Source organism: Clinocottus analis, unplaced genomic scaffold, assembly GCF_023055335.1.
Source record: "Clinocottus analis isolate CAN_PGR_092001 unplaced genomic scaffold, fCliAna1.0.p SCAF_6, whole genome shotgun sequence".
Classification (NCBI taxonomy): Eukaryota; Metazoa; Chordata; class Actinopteri; order Perciformes; family Cottidae; genus Clinocottus; species Clinocottus analis.
Window position 1 is genome coordinate 19,430,551 of NW_027176218.1, and position 13,720 is coordinate 19,444,270.

General features: G+C 40.9%; 1 protein-coding gene across 4 annotated transcripts in view; it reads right to left on the reverse strand.

Moving 5' to 3' along the window:
- kiaa1549la (KIAA1549-like a) overlaps window positions 1–9,138 on the reverse strand; it is an 85,621-nt gene extending 76,483 nt beyond the window's left edge. For 3 of the 4 annotated variants that reach the window (XM_068602637.1, XM_068602636.1, XM_068602634.1), the window contains exons 1-2: window positions 8,924–9,118; window positions 7,059–7,420 (exon numbers count right to left, since the gene is read on the reverse strand). In XM_068602637.1, the coding sequence (XP_068458738.1) occupies window positions 7,059–7,305 (247 nt within the window). In that variant the 5' untranslated portion in view covers window positions 7,306–7,420; window positions 8,924–9,118. Of the gene's footprint in view, window positions 1–7,058; window positions 7,421–8,923 lie in introns of all 4 variants that reach the window. The other variant, XM_068602635.1, reaches the window with a different exon arrangement.
- Window positions 9,139–13,720: the final 4,582 nt, after the last annotated feature.

Sequence of the window (13,720 nt, forward strand, 5' to 3'; positions counted from 1 at the left end):
ATTTATTCAAACTTGAAACTGACACCTTTTCATACTCGTTTAGCCCAAGTAAAGCCCCGGCCATTTTTCTCAACAAAAAAAATGGCTAAATGTTTGCATACCCATACTACATACAGAATATCTATATTATATATACTGGATATGTGAACAGTATAGTTTGACTTTGATTAAGTGAAGTTAAATATTTTTCTAATGAATTTAGTGCAGATTTCGTGAACCGTAGGTTTAGGTCCACTGAAAGCAAACATGCTCTAACTTTCTCCTTGGGCCTTGGATGCTTCTGGTTCCACAACAGAGGCGCTCTGCTCGAGCAGATGCAGCAATAAATACCAAGCAAGTATCGTTTAATCCAAGTCATATTTAATTTTTTTGGCTGGAACATGCAATGTGGTTGATCTCTTGCTGAGGCTTTGGCAGTGGTTTGGATGCAATTGGCGGATCCCGTGCTAATCATGTGTGGCATCAACGCTAGGGATATCAAAATTGATATTTTCATAACTTGGGGAGCTCTCTCTCTCACTTATGAGTACTTTGAGTCATATTTATAGTTTATGTTAATATTTATGGTTCAATTGTGTTATAAACTTGTAAAATTGACTTATATTCTCTTGTAAGGCCAGGCTCTGCAGTGTTTTTGCTCTGTCACATCAGTGGCTTTGGGATCAATTCATGGGAGTACGAGGACTTGGAAAGTGAGGAAGAGCTCCTGATAAAGATTTCTGTTAAGTTAACACCACAGGGGCCCAATCGCTCGTGTCGCTGGACATTTGATGGGAAAACGCATGAAAAAAAAAAGAATATGCACGAATGCAAAAGATACTGGGACACAACATCCGACCACACCTGTTCCAGCTGACCGTTTGAACCAAATGATTAGTGGTAAGAAACAAGCTTTTTTTTTTAGGTGTAGCTCAAACTGGAGGGGGACTATTAACACCAGATCTCTCTTCTTTTATTATTACCTCCGTGTAGCTTCTCTTTAGCATATGAGCTAAAAGGATTAGGTGTCTTAAATCTCCACAAATAAAGCCAGGTACTACTCGATATCACCCGAGTGATAAATCATCTATTTATGTGTGTGTGTTTGGAATGTGTCAAGCTTTTAAAGATGTTTTCTTCTTTTCCCTTATTGCAGAGGTCCCCTGGTGATTAAAACATCTGGAGGAAGGCATACAGATGTCTTTATTTCGTTCAAAACGCCTGCACGCCACGTCTGTGTGTGCAACGCCACAAATGCCCCCCCTCCCACCCCGCAGACTGATGAAGTTTGTACCGTGTGAACGCACAGACACACACATGTGAGCTTTGGACATGAAAAGATGCTTAAAAAAGCTTTTGTACATCAAAGTGCTCCTCACATGAAAATAATTAACCTTTTCCTAAAACACACCGTGGCGAGGGAACACGCAGCCTCTTCACGGCCTCCGCAGATTAGAGAAACACAAAGTGTGGCTAATTGGGATTATAAGAATCTATTTATCTAGGAGAGCTTCAGCCTAGACCCATGTGATTTGTGCCATGAAGGGGCCAGGGAAATATTTACGATCTCTCTTCACCGCTCTCTGAGAGTCTCTCTCAATATTACTCACTCTCTAACACACACACACGTACACATACACACATTCCAGGAATAGATCGACCCCAGAGTGCAGCAGAAGGGGCTGTTTGTGTTTCACAGCATTATTACAGGAGGGGTTAAAAGGTTAAGGCAGAACAGCTCAGATAATCGTCCGCCTGGTCTCAATCCCAATCGAGAGCCAGAGCCGCAGCTACAACGGAGCCATGTCAAGAGATATCATCTTTTCCCGCTGTAATGAAGGGGCTTCTCCGTATTTCTGCCTGGTAACAGCAGGAGGAGGGACGTTCCTCCTCAATAGAGAACCATCGGCGAACGTCATTCCAGTTGTGAAATGGTCAGACGCCATCGGTAACAGCGGCGTTGCCACTAACTTGAGGGCAGATGACCTCACCGTGTCGTCCTTACTCTGGACCCGTTTTCGGGTCGTACATTAGTAACAGTACGGGTTTTCAACCCATTAATTAAGGAGGACTTGAGCTTGTGCTCAACCAAACGGATGTTTTACACTAACTGGTTCATCTAATGATGCTTAAGTTAACCAAAAGGTCCAGGCTGGCGTTGTCCTACAGTTTCTTATTGTCCACAAATCCGATGAGAAGACTCAATACGGTCTCTCTGACTTTCTCACCCTGTCCGCAGCAATCATCCAAAAGCTAATTTGTTCTGGAAACGGGGTCAGACTTAATATATATAGGTTCAATAGTTTTTTAAGGGTTTTTATTCGCCAACATTTTTCAAAACTGCAGTGTGTGTGTTCGTGTAATGAAGGAACAGGTCACCCTGTGCAAGATTCTGACTCACTGATTTTTCTTCTTCTTTTTTTTTTAGAGTCTTTGGACAACAATTGAGCTTCCTGGCACAGAAGAGGAAGATACATCAGGCTTTGACAACCTAGTCAACCCTGCACTTGGGAGTGAAATTCATTACGAGTCATAAATATAGTGCCTATCATCAGCCTTGTTCGTTGAAATCACAGATTGCCTTTAATTCATAGAATCGAACCAACTAACTTTATTGTTCCAGCTGAGGCCAAAAAATAAGAACCCCAAAAAAAGGTCCACATCGCATAACCAGAACAAAGACCCTTTAAAGCCCCTGTGTTTGTACTCTCGGGTAAACAGCCGACTCATATTTAAGTTTACTCTTCTTTGTTGACCGCTTTAATTGCATTTGCAGATCCTCATCTTTGCCAAAGGTTGTTCCGTAGCGTCGCCCAAAAGGGAGCCACTCAAACCGGAAAAGGAAGTGGTTTGTCATTGACGACAGCTGTGCTGCCGAGGTCATCGAGTGGCTTTGTTGGCGGCCTGCTATCTTCCCTGCTGTCTGTAAAAACCCTTCAGCTTAATTCTATCAAAGCTAAGTGTCCAAACCAGACATTAAAAACAAGGATGCAGGCTCACGACGTCTGACAAGTAGACGAACACTTTAACTAACAATGAGCTGGACCTAAACCGCCGAACTTCATGACTTTTAGGTGCCTCTGATGAAATGCGAGTCCAAAGTTTACAAATGGGTTTGGACATTAGTTTGGTAAATTTGGATTAGATGAGGACCTCTTCTCTGATCACATCATGCTGGACCTTTTGCTTTTTGTCAAATTAGAAAAAAAAATCTAAGAAAAGTTTGTAGAGAAATACATTTTTTACGTTCCGTAATGAAACTCTGGAATTATATCTGGAAAAGTATAACGTTTTGAATAATACCAGCCTTATTCGTTTCCAACATATCAGTCTACTGAAATACATTTTGTACGCTTCATTTATGTCATGATCATTTTGTTGTATTACTGTTCAGGGGAAAAAACGAACAAAAACAACAGAAAAGCTGTGAGAGCTGGCTCTCTAGCCGTTCCACTTGGTTCCAGATTTACGAGAGGACGGCCACAAAGAGAGAAGACGATCTACCATCTCGCCACTTGCTCTTGTTCATTTTGAACAAATTAGTTCCTGGCTTCGGTCCAATCCTTTTAATCTTCCTTTCTTCCCCAGAGCCCTCTCTGGACAACTCTGGCATACGGCTAAATTACGACAAGAAATGCTACTTGAAGTGTTTGTAAAAAAGATGTCGGGTATAGGAAGAGGTGGGGGGGGGGGGTACGGGGGGAGGGCAAGTACACAGATGGCATTTTCATTCCAAGAAACCAAGAGTTATAAACCACAGCCAATCTTCCAGTGCGTTCGGCGAGCGCTTCATCTCCACCGGTGTGTCATCCGACGCTGATTATCAGGCAACAGACTGGAACCTGGCACTTACTCAGATGTTATTTCAATCCCTGACTGACAAGCGCAGTCACCCACTGTGAGAAAAGTACTAGCTGCAAATCTGTTCCCATGGTAACACAGACCAATAGATCTCAGCTATTGACTGAGGATGAAGATCTCTGTAGACCCAGCAGGGAAAAAAACTAAAAAACACCACCTACACACACATACTTTATGTGTCGGCAGACTCTTGAGGCTCTCACACACACACACACACACACGCACACACACACACACACACACACACACACACACACACACACACACACACACACCGGCTAGGCGTCAGCCTCCAAAACATCCTCTCTTTTTTTGTTGTTATAAATGGAGACGGAGAAAACAATACAATAGAAAGGTTTTCATTGTGAAAGGCCTGAAACGGCTGAATGCTTGAGTGACCAGGTAAAGGGGAGCAAGTCAAACCTCCTCGAGCCGTGCCAGAGAAGGGCTCGCTCTTAAGTGGTACAGCAGCGTGATACACATGAGGATGTGTGTATGTGTGCGTGTGTGTATGTGTGTGGGGCAGTTCTTTTTATTTCAAGATATATCCCAAACCATTTTGGCAGTCGTCTCTCTGCGTTCTCTGTCGCCGCTTTCATTCACGCATCTTTAATACACTGCCCTCAGAATCACACAACCCCGGTGTAGTGGCGGCGTCTAAGTGTGTGCGTTTTCCCAAACGCCGTTTAGCAATCTCGAGAGTCAGTCGGAAAAGATTGCCCGTTATCAAATATTGCAAAAAAAAAAAAAACGATAGGAAAGCGAAGCGAGCAGCCAGTAAATGAACGGGTTTAATGGGGCCTGTGATGTGAGATTGTGTTGTCTTGTTACTCGGCCTGTCATTCTAAAGAATACAAATAAAAAGCCCCAACTATCCGGAGCGTTTGTATAGATGCCTTGTTTAAAGGCAGGATACAAATTATGTCTGCCTCTTAAAGTATTATTGAGTTATTGGTCGTCCATGAAAGCAAATTTATTACTATGGGCTTTTGAAATATCACCTCATGAATAGATTTGAAGCTACATTCAGGCAGCGAGGAGAAGAAGGCTGAGAGCCACTCATCACTTCATTGCCACTGCATAACACTGATAAAATATGATATTTAGCAAAGATTAGCATAGACACTCAAATGTGATGTGTTTTATCTTTTATATATGATTATTAGTATTTGTATGACGACAGCTGAGGTACGTACCGACTATATTTTAGTGTTTTGGTTTTCATGGCGCTTTAACATTTGGAAAAACAATTGTAAAAAATAGATAATCTAAAAAGCCTTTGAGCAACATGTATGTCACATTAAAAACCTCTCCACGGTTGTCTGGCAAAATGTCAATGAGTTAAAAAAAAAAAGAAAAGGGAAAACTCCTGAAAAGAGACATTTGACATTTTTGGTTTTTCAAATGTCATCTTCAGTGCAGCCAGAGGCGCCATTGAAATTCCACTCACATCCAGCTTCATGTTGGCATCAAGTCAAAGAGGCCGACGATATCTCCAAACCTCTTCAAAGATCCTCTAGACTGAACTATCTACATGATAAATATATATATATATATATATATATATATATATATATATATATATATATCTATACACATATATATATATGTATATATATGTGTGTGTATATATATATATATATATATATATATATATATATATATATATATATATATATATATATATATATATATATATAATTTAATACTTATTACTTGTTTATCCAAATTTCATTTTATACTTTTTCTTGTATAGTTAAATGTTCTCTGTTGTTGTGATGCACCTTCTGCCAGGACAAATTCCTCGTTTGTACTAACTCACGTGGCAATAAAAAGTTTCTGATTCTGATATTGCCTTCAAAGTAAAAGCCCCCTTTCCCCCCTCCAAAAAATGCAGTTAACGCATGGTCAAAAAATTAACACCGTTAATCGATTAAAAAGTTAAGGGGATAATAACGCGTTACCGACCCACTACCCACAGAGAGGGACGAGCCTCAGTCAGTTAACATTTATGACAGCTGAATTTACACTTGACTCTCCTTGGTTGTAATTTATTTTCCAGAAAGTGTAGAAAACAAAAACTGCAAAGGAAGCAAACTTGACTTATGTACAGTCATGGCCTCCTCCGAAGTTGAACAAGCTCAACACCGGAATGACAACATGTGACGCCTCGACGTTTATGGTGGTTGAGGTTTATGCAGCCATAAAGCCCATAAGCACCTTTCAGTGCTTTACAAACACATTATAGGCTCCTTCAAAAAACAGAATTATATTAAATCATATTACATCAACATCTTAAAAGCAATGTTTACTACATAAAATGTCCGTTTCTCTTTAAGAGCTGCAGTCAAACATTGTGTCGGAGAGATGGAGCCGTCTCTGCTGCTGCTATTTTCACGTTTTCCTCGGTGGCCGTGAAGACGCGGAGACCGTTAATTATTGATCTCTAGCCGATTGGGAAAACGTCCCATATGGACCTGGTTCGAGGTCAACGACCGCGGGGTTCAGGAATTAATGAATAAAAAAGTTTCCTCGTTTAATGTAAAGAATCGGCGGCGTTGAGGAGGAGCACGCGCTGTGGCGGCGCCGAGGTCCACCGTGCGCTCCGGCTGGATGTTTTGTAAGATGTGTGTGTGTGTGTGTGTGTGTGTGTGTGTGTGTGTGTGTGTGTGTGTGTGTGTGTGTGTGTGTGTGTGTGTGTGTGTGTGTGTGTGTGTGTGTGCGCGCGTGTGCGTGTGTGTGTTTTCCTTAGGTTTAGATGCGTTATCTGTTGGTGTTTTTTCTTATAAGTCTGCCTGTGCTCCTGTGAGCAGTCCTGTATTTAACATGTTTGTATGCCTCAGATGGGCTCGCTGGCGTGTTTAAAGGGGTCCGTACGCTACAAAACCGATTATTAAAAAAATAACAATCATAATAAATACGCGGATGAGTGTTAAGTGCAGTCAGGACATCAATCCCAGCATCCTCCACGCGCTTCAAACATGACAGCCACATTGTCTTACACAACACGGCTGCTGGTTCAGCGCCTCCACGAAACATGTGTGATGACATCTCCTCATAAACTGGCTAATAAAATAATTGCTATATTAATATGAATAATCAAGCCAGGTGGACAATGGAACGGGGATTATGTCATGTGTTGTTTGTTGTGTGATTATAAGGAGTAAAGGAGCGCTCTTAAAGGTCGGATAATAAAGCACAGCACATCGGTGTCTTACCGTCGGCGGCCGAGGAGCTCTGCAGCATCAGCACCAGCACCAGCACCGCGCCGACGGCCACCAACCGCCGGGCCGGCATCCCGTCTGCTGCTTGCGTCCTCTGCCCGTTCCTCGGCGAACAGACGGCCGCGGTGCCCGCATCAGGGATCCATGCAGTCGGCGAGGAGGAGCGTGGGGCCCCCGTGTTATTTACCCCTGCGACCCCGGGGCCGCAGCTGCCGGAGAGGAGCGCATGTTTTGGAGCCATTGGTCAACCAAATAATCCCGAGCGGAGAACGTCTAGCGGCGCCGCTGCGGTGAAAGGCATCCGATCAACCTGCCCCCGGTGCGGACAAGCGGGGCTCCGCTCTCCATGAGCCCGCCTGCGGGGATCGACAAGCAAACAAAGAGAATGGTTGTATTATTATTATTATTGTTATTATTTGTAGTTGTATTGTTCCCTCCGCGTCTCCCCGTTTCAGTTTCTGTGCGTGGAGTCCGATGTCCCTAGTGCGACCGCAGAGCGCTCTTCGCTTCTGCCAGGCTGCTGCGTCCAGACGCAGATGCGATACCGGAAAGCAGCTCCTGCTGCCTTCAAAATAAAAGCATTGGATTTGTCTATGAGTGGCTTTGGCATGGAGTGGTAAAAGGGGCAACGTACTGCTCAATTCACCTTGAAGTCTGTTTAGCATAAGTAGCCAACCAGCCTCAAAAAATGGTATACAATGCAAGGCAGTAATTATAATATTACATTTTATTTAGCTGACGCTTTTATCCAAAGCGACTTACAATAAGTGCTTTCAGCCATGAGTACAAATGCAGAACAGCAAGACTCACAAAAGTACGATTTCTTCAAGAAAGTTAAACTACAAAGTGCTAAAAGTATGTGCCATTTGAGTGCTGCTAAAGTGCTACTTTCGATTAAGATGTGTTTTTAGTTTGCAGCAGAAGATGTAGCGACTTTCAGCTCTTCTGATGTCAATCTCATTTCACCATTGAGTAGCCAGGACAGAAAATAGTCCTTTGTCAGATTCATCGCTGTCAATCGTGATCGTTTAAGTGTTATGAAAAGAGAGAAAAGATGAGAGAGCAGTAATAAGACTTGTTCATACAGAAGAATGGGAGCTGCAACCTTGGAATAACATTGCATGTGGCTCCGAGCAGCTCTTTAGTCTGGGAAAATCATAATGATGTCATTAGGGTTATTATAAGGTGTGCACTAAACATATCTTATAATAAAGCGGTTCCAACCTGAGGTGGTAGAAATTTCCAAGCAGGGATGCTTAACAACAACCTATTATTAATATGCATGAAGGGAAACGTAGTATTCATCATTTGTGGAGCTTCACTTCTCTTAATTTATCATAATTTTGGCATGATACCATGAGGTCAGAGGGTTTGGGCTGGCATACACGTATTATAATGATATAATAATGCATATGTTTTCCTATGAACATTGTTTGCAATCAAACATTTAGTCCAAGTTGTCTGCAGCATCCATTTCACAGATAGAGCTCTTTCAGTGTTTCTACTCAGAGTAAATAGTTTTGTTCCGTAAACGGACTTCAATCATTCAGTTGCAAGACATTGTTTTCGCAGGTGAACTACGTAACTTCCGGTCTTGTCTCGGCTAGCAGTGGTTAGCTTGACGAAAGCTTCTGAGCGGTTGAACACGGCTCGCGCGGCGCGTTCTGGTGTAACTATGGTGAAAATGACAGCGAACAGACGTGTCACAGCGGGGTCCCCATTGCTAAACTATAAATAAATAAAAAACAAAACGACTGGATTTCCTTTTTAATGGGCCGTGCCGCTGCATCAGTAAAATGACCAAAACACACCGGAGGCCAGTGACGGCCGCGCTGCTCTGCTGTGCTGTTTTAACAGACCTGAGATCAGAAGGAGGCAGGCGGCCCCTGGTGGGCGCCGAGGCCGGAGTCCACGCAAAGTTGTGTCTACTGGGTCGAACTTTGAGTGAGTCGAGCGAGTCTTTAAAAAATAAAAAATAAATGAATAGGTGAAAGAAGAAATGTCTCTTAACTCCGTCCGTCGACACCTCTGGACGAGCAAGCTCTCCTGTCCAATTTGCCAGGATCTGTGTTCGTCACAACACTTGATCACGTGACCCAAGGGCAACGCGTCACCCCAGATTACTTCTTTATATAATTACAGATTACTTTAAAACCAGATTTAGCAGATTGTCTTTTTTTGTTGTTTATTCCGCCTTCTAGTATAATTTATTTAAGTTTATTTCACACGGGAGCTCCAGGTTTGAATATGGGTTGTTGGCACCACTAAGTAGGGACTTTACTGGGACGACTGTGGGTCAGTGTTTAGCATTCCAGTCTTACAGTCTTTTATTCCATTTAATTATATATAGGACTGCTCTAGGGAGAGCAATTGGAGTGTGCAGTAATGCACCGACTATTTGAGACCAATTGAATAAAATCAAATGTTTTTACTTCTCGTTACACACACGGTACATATTTGATTCCACCAATTTATAGCAGCTTAAAGAGTCTGCAGCGAAAGAGCATATTTTCTTAGTAAGTGTTACATTCTTTATGGGATTTTACCTTCTTGTTTTTGCTTTGTTGTTCATGAATATTCAATACAAATTTGAATGTCCGGTCAATATTTTTTTCTTGAAATAATTTCTTGACACTTTGAGCATTTAAGAAAAAACATTGACAGAAACACTGCAAGCAGAGAACAGAAGGATACATTAGGACATTCATTTAGTTAAGTATAAAATTGCTTATTATTAGCTTTTCAGTAAGTTCATTTGTGTGACTTGTTCTTCATGAAGCCAACAAATTTATTTATCAAACAGATGAAAAATGTTCGAGAGAGAGATCCTTGATTTGGAGACGGAAAGGGAGCAAAAAAGAAAATATAAACAATGACAGAAGTCAACAAAAGTTCCAATTTGTCCAATTCATTTGTGATACCAAACAAATACCTGCAAAACTAATGGCATTCCCAGCTATGCTAAGATGGTAAACATGAGGAGACACTAAACACTACGTCCCACAATTTGTATCAACATATACCGTACCTGTACAATTTAAAGCACATAAATGACAAAGAAGTGTGTGAAACCATGTTTACTGGTTCAAAAAAAGTCTTACAAATGACTGACTGCAGGTTTAATGTAGTTCTTCATTCACGTTGCTTCATGAATGCATTTCGGCCATTAGCCACCTGAATAAACAACAATACATCATTTCAGATTGGGAAATTGGAATATTGACCTTAGATCCATCTTGGGAGGAAAGTTTAAGGCTGTGACTATATTGTAGAAGGTCTACAATATCACTTAAATGAATACAACATATCAATTATTCAAACAAGTCCTAAAGGGAACCAGGGCTTGAACAAAAGAAAAGCTGAGCCTAAGAACTAGGACTGACCCTTGAAGAAAAGGAGGAGGGGTTAAGTGCGTCTTTGAGGTACAAGAGGTACACAGAGAGGACAAAGAAGTTAGTCTCTTTTTCACCAGACCATGGTCTGGAAGAACTTTTACTTGATTTAGAAAAGGCTAGACTTAATATGCAACTTTACCAAGACAGGAGGGAACTCTTATCCACCCTGTTCCAGCCCTGAGTGCTTGGGACAAGGAACCCAGCTACAGTCTGGAGGACAAGGCTCCAGCTTCAGTCTAGAGGAAACTTCTGCTGTCAGGAGAAGAGAGCCTGGCAGTCTAGAGCAGGACCACACAACAGAGAAAGTGTTTTTCACCAGCTCTGAACTTAGTTTTTTTCTTCTTCTTACTTTAGACACTGAGCACTATTTCAAGGAGTTGAAATTATTGTATGTGATTGGAGCTCAAATAAAAAATCTCAGCCCCACGATTGAGTAAGTGACTGATACCAAGCAAAGTTCTGGTTCTTTAGAACAATTTATCCTCTCCCCCGGCAAGATCTCTGATCACGCTACAAAAGACATATCTTTCAAATAAAAAAAAAAAAGGAGAAACATTGTCGGCCAATTTCTTCATGAGATAAAACAATAGATTGTAAAATACTCACCAGTCCATTATTTAGGCTGACATGCAACTGTCAAAAAAGACATGTATTCCAATAAAAACAACACTGACTGAAGCAAAAGACCTTTTTTTTTATTCAAAGTGAATCTTGACATAGTACACCATCAATTCATAATTTGACACTCACCAATAAGAGTCACCAAGAAGGAACCCGCTTTTTGTGACAAGGTACATAAGGCTTGGTCACATTGAAACTCACTGAGAACTAGAAGGGGGAGGGGCTTACCGCAAACTGGTAAGACACATTATCACATCCAAACAATAATCATTTTTCCCAGTCCTCATATTGTTGTATATTGCACAGTGCAGTTTGCTACATGTCAAACTAGTGTAGCATTTAAGAATAATACAAACAAATTTAAATCAACTAAATTAAAATCATAAAGCCACACAGATCTACACATACTTAGAACAGTAACAGTTTTCAATTGAGCAATTGTGTCTACATATTTGTGTCTAAATACAATAACTGTCAACCCGATGATTAGATCGGTGTGATACAAAATCTACCTAAAAACGTCTCTTAGGAGTCGAAATTTCGCATTCCTCAGCCCAGCACACGGATCAGCTGTGCAGACCAACACCTGTTCAATGGGTAGATGTCAGGAGAGGAGCTAGTAGAAGCAGACCTTGTGGTTTTAGTATTTTTTAATCTGAAATATGTCCTTGTTTATAGCCATACCCCCAACCCCGGCAAAAAAAAGGTCACTGAGATGGGACATCTCATCGCAAGTGCTGAGCTGAAGGAATAGAGCCATCTAGGGGAATCAACAAGAGGCTGCACACCACATGGTTAAAATAATACCAATTTTTTTTTAAACACACAAAAAAATAAACATTTTCCTTAAAAAAAAAAAGCAGGTACATTTAACGGCACCATGGCGCACGCACACACACAGTTATAATTCTAGGTGGTTCTGCAAGCTGAACAGTGCATCATTCTCTCGTCCAAGCGTCGTCAAAACAGTAGCATATTAAGACGGGCACACAAAACTGACCCTCCATTGCTTTAGCGACACAGCAAAACCATGATGATGCAATACATTACGTAGCGCCATGACAAAAACCTGCATTTCTACAGATGCTTTTCTTGTTTTGTTACTTTAAAGAAATCCTTGACTTTTTTTTATTATCCCCAAACGTTTTTTAACGTTATTTCATGAAAATACAATAAAAACCACGAATGTTTCTTGTCAGAAATAGGAGCAAATGTTTGTTTGTTTGTTTGTTTGTTACGGTGGCGGCCGTAGAGGAGAACTTTGGACCTAAACTTTTGAGTGTGATTGACGGATAAAGCCTTTTGAAAGAACCCCTGACTGAACACACAATGAGATCTACCTATGGTAATAGCTGCATACAGGAGAGACCGTCAACATCCCAATCCCAACATGATGAGTAAGATGACGATGATGAGAGAAAAACAGCAGTGTAGCCATCACAAATACAACAAAACTCATTTGCAAACAAAAACAAAAAAAACGGATTTGTCGATTACAACATTCACATGTGAGAATAAAGCTTTGCATTTGTAAATATTCAGGCCCAATGTTTTTTTTTTTTAAGTACTGCACAGAGGTCTCAGTGAGAACAAGACAACATTCCCGGACTTGTACTTTCTTAGGATTCTGAGAAAAAAACACAAGAAAGAAAAAACTAGTTTCCAGACCTATTCGAAAGTCAAACAAACAACTTTGGGGTTTTCCGTGACGTGGAAAATAAAAAAAGGAGCTAATCCCCTCTATAGGAACTAGATCGCGATGAGTGGACGTCATATGCCGGCCACTTGTTTGAAGAAAGGCACTAGTTGTACAGTACGAAGAGTTGCAAATACAGTCTGGTGAAAAGAGACGGTGACAACACACCGCTCACAGAATCTAACGGTGAACACCCAGCTTGAAATACTGATGCTAAATGCACACGCACAGAAACACACAACGCACCAAAAAGCAACGGAATAACAAAAAGAAAGAAAAGAAAAAAATCATAACTTCCATTACAGCAGTTTACACTTCAAAAACAACACAGCCAATATACAAAAGGCACTAGCATATAGGAATAGCATTCAATATACTATGTAAGAAAAAACAAAAAAAACACACACGCACACACACTTCTATTGTATCTGGAACTACAATACAAAAGAGAGAAAACGCAGACTAGAATGAGATTACTCTAAATTCACAGCTACGAAGTGGCAGATAATCAGTACATAGCAGCTTATTATCTATACATTCCAAATACATTTTGCCAAAAAAAAAACAGCTCAGAAAAATAAAACCTCAACCTTTTTTTTCAGTTTTTCTTTTAAATAGAGATCTCACAATATATATATATTCCAATATCAATAACTGCAATAGTATGCTGGAGGTGAGATGAGAAATAGTCTCGACCGCGCTTTAGAAATGATTAATGAACAGTCTTTGGTGCTGATTTGAGGAAAAGAAATAATAATAAAATACCAGCTGATGTGACGGGTAAAGACTCAGCTCTATCTCACAAACACACAAACACAAACACACACACTCACACACACACACACACACACACACACACACACACACACACACACGGAATGTATCAAAACTGACTTCAATACATGGACAATAAGGTTCGTTTCCACACAGATATTTGAAACAAT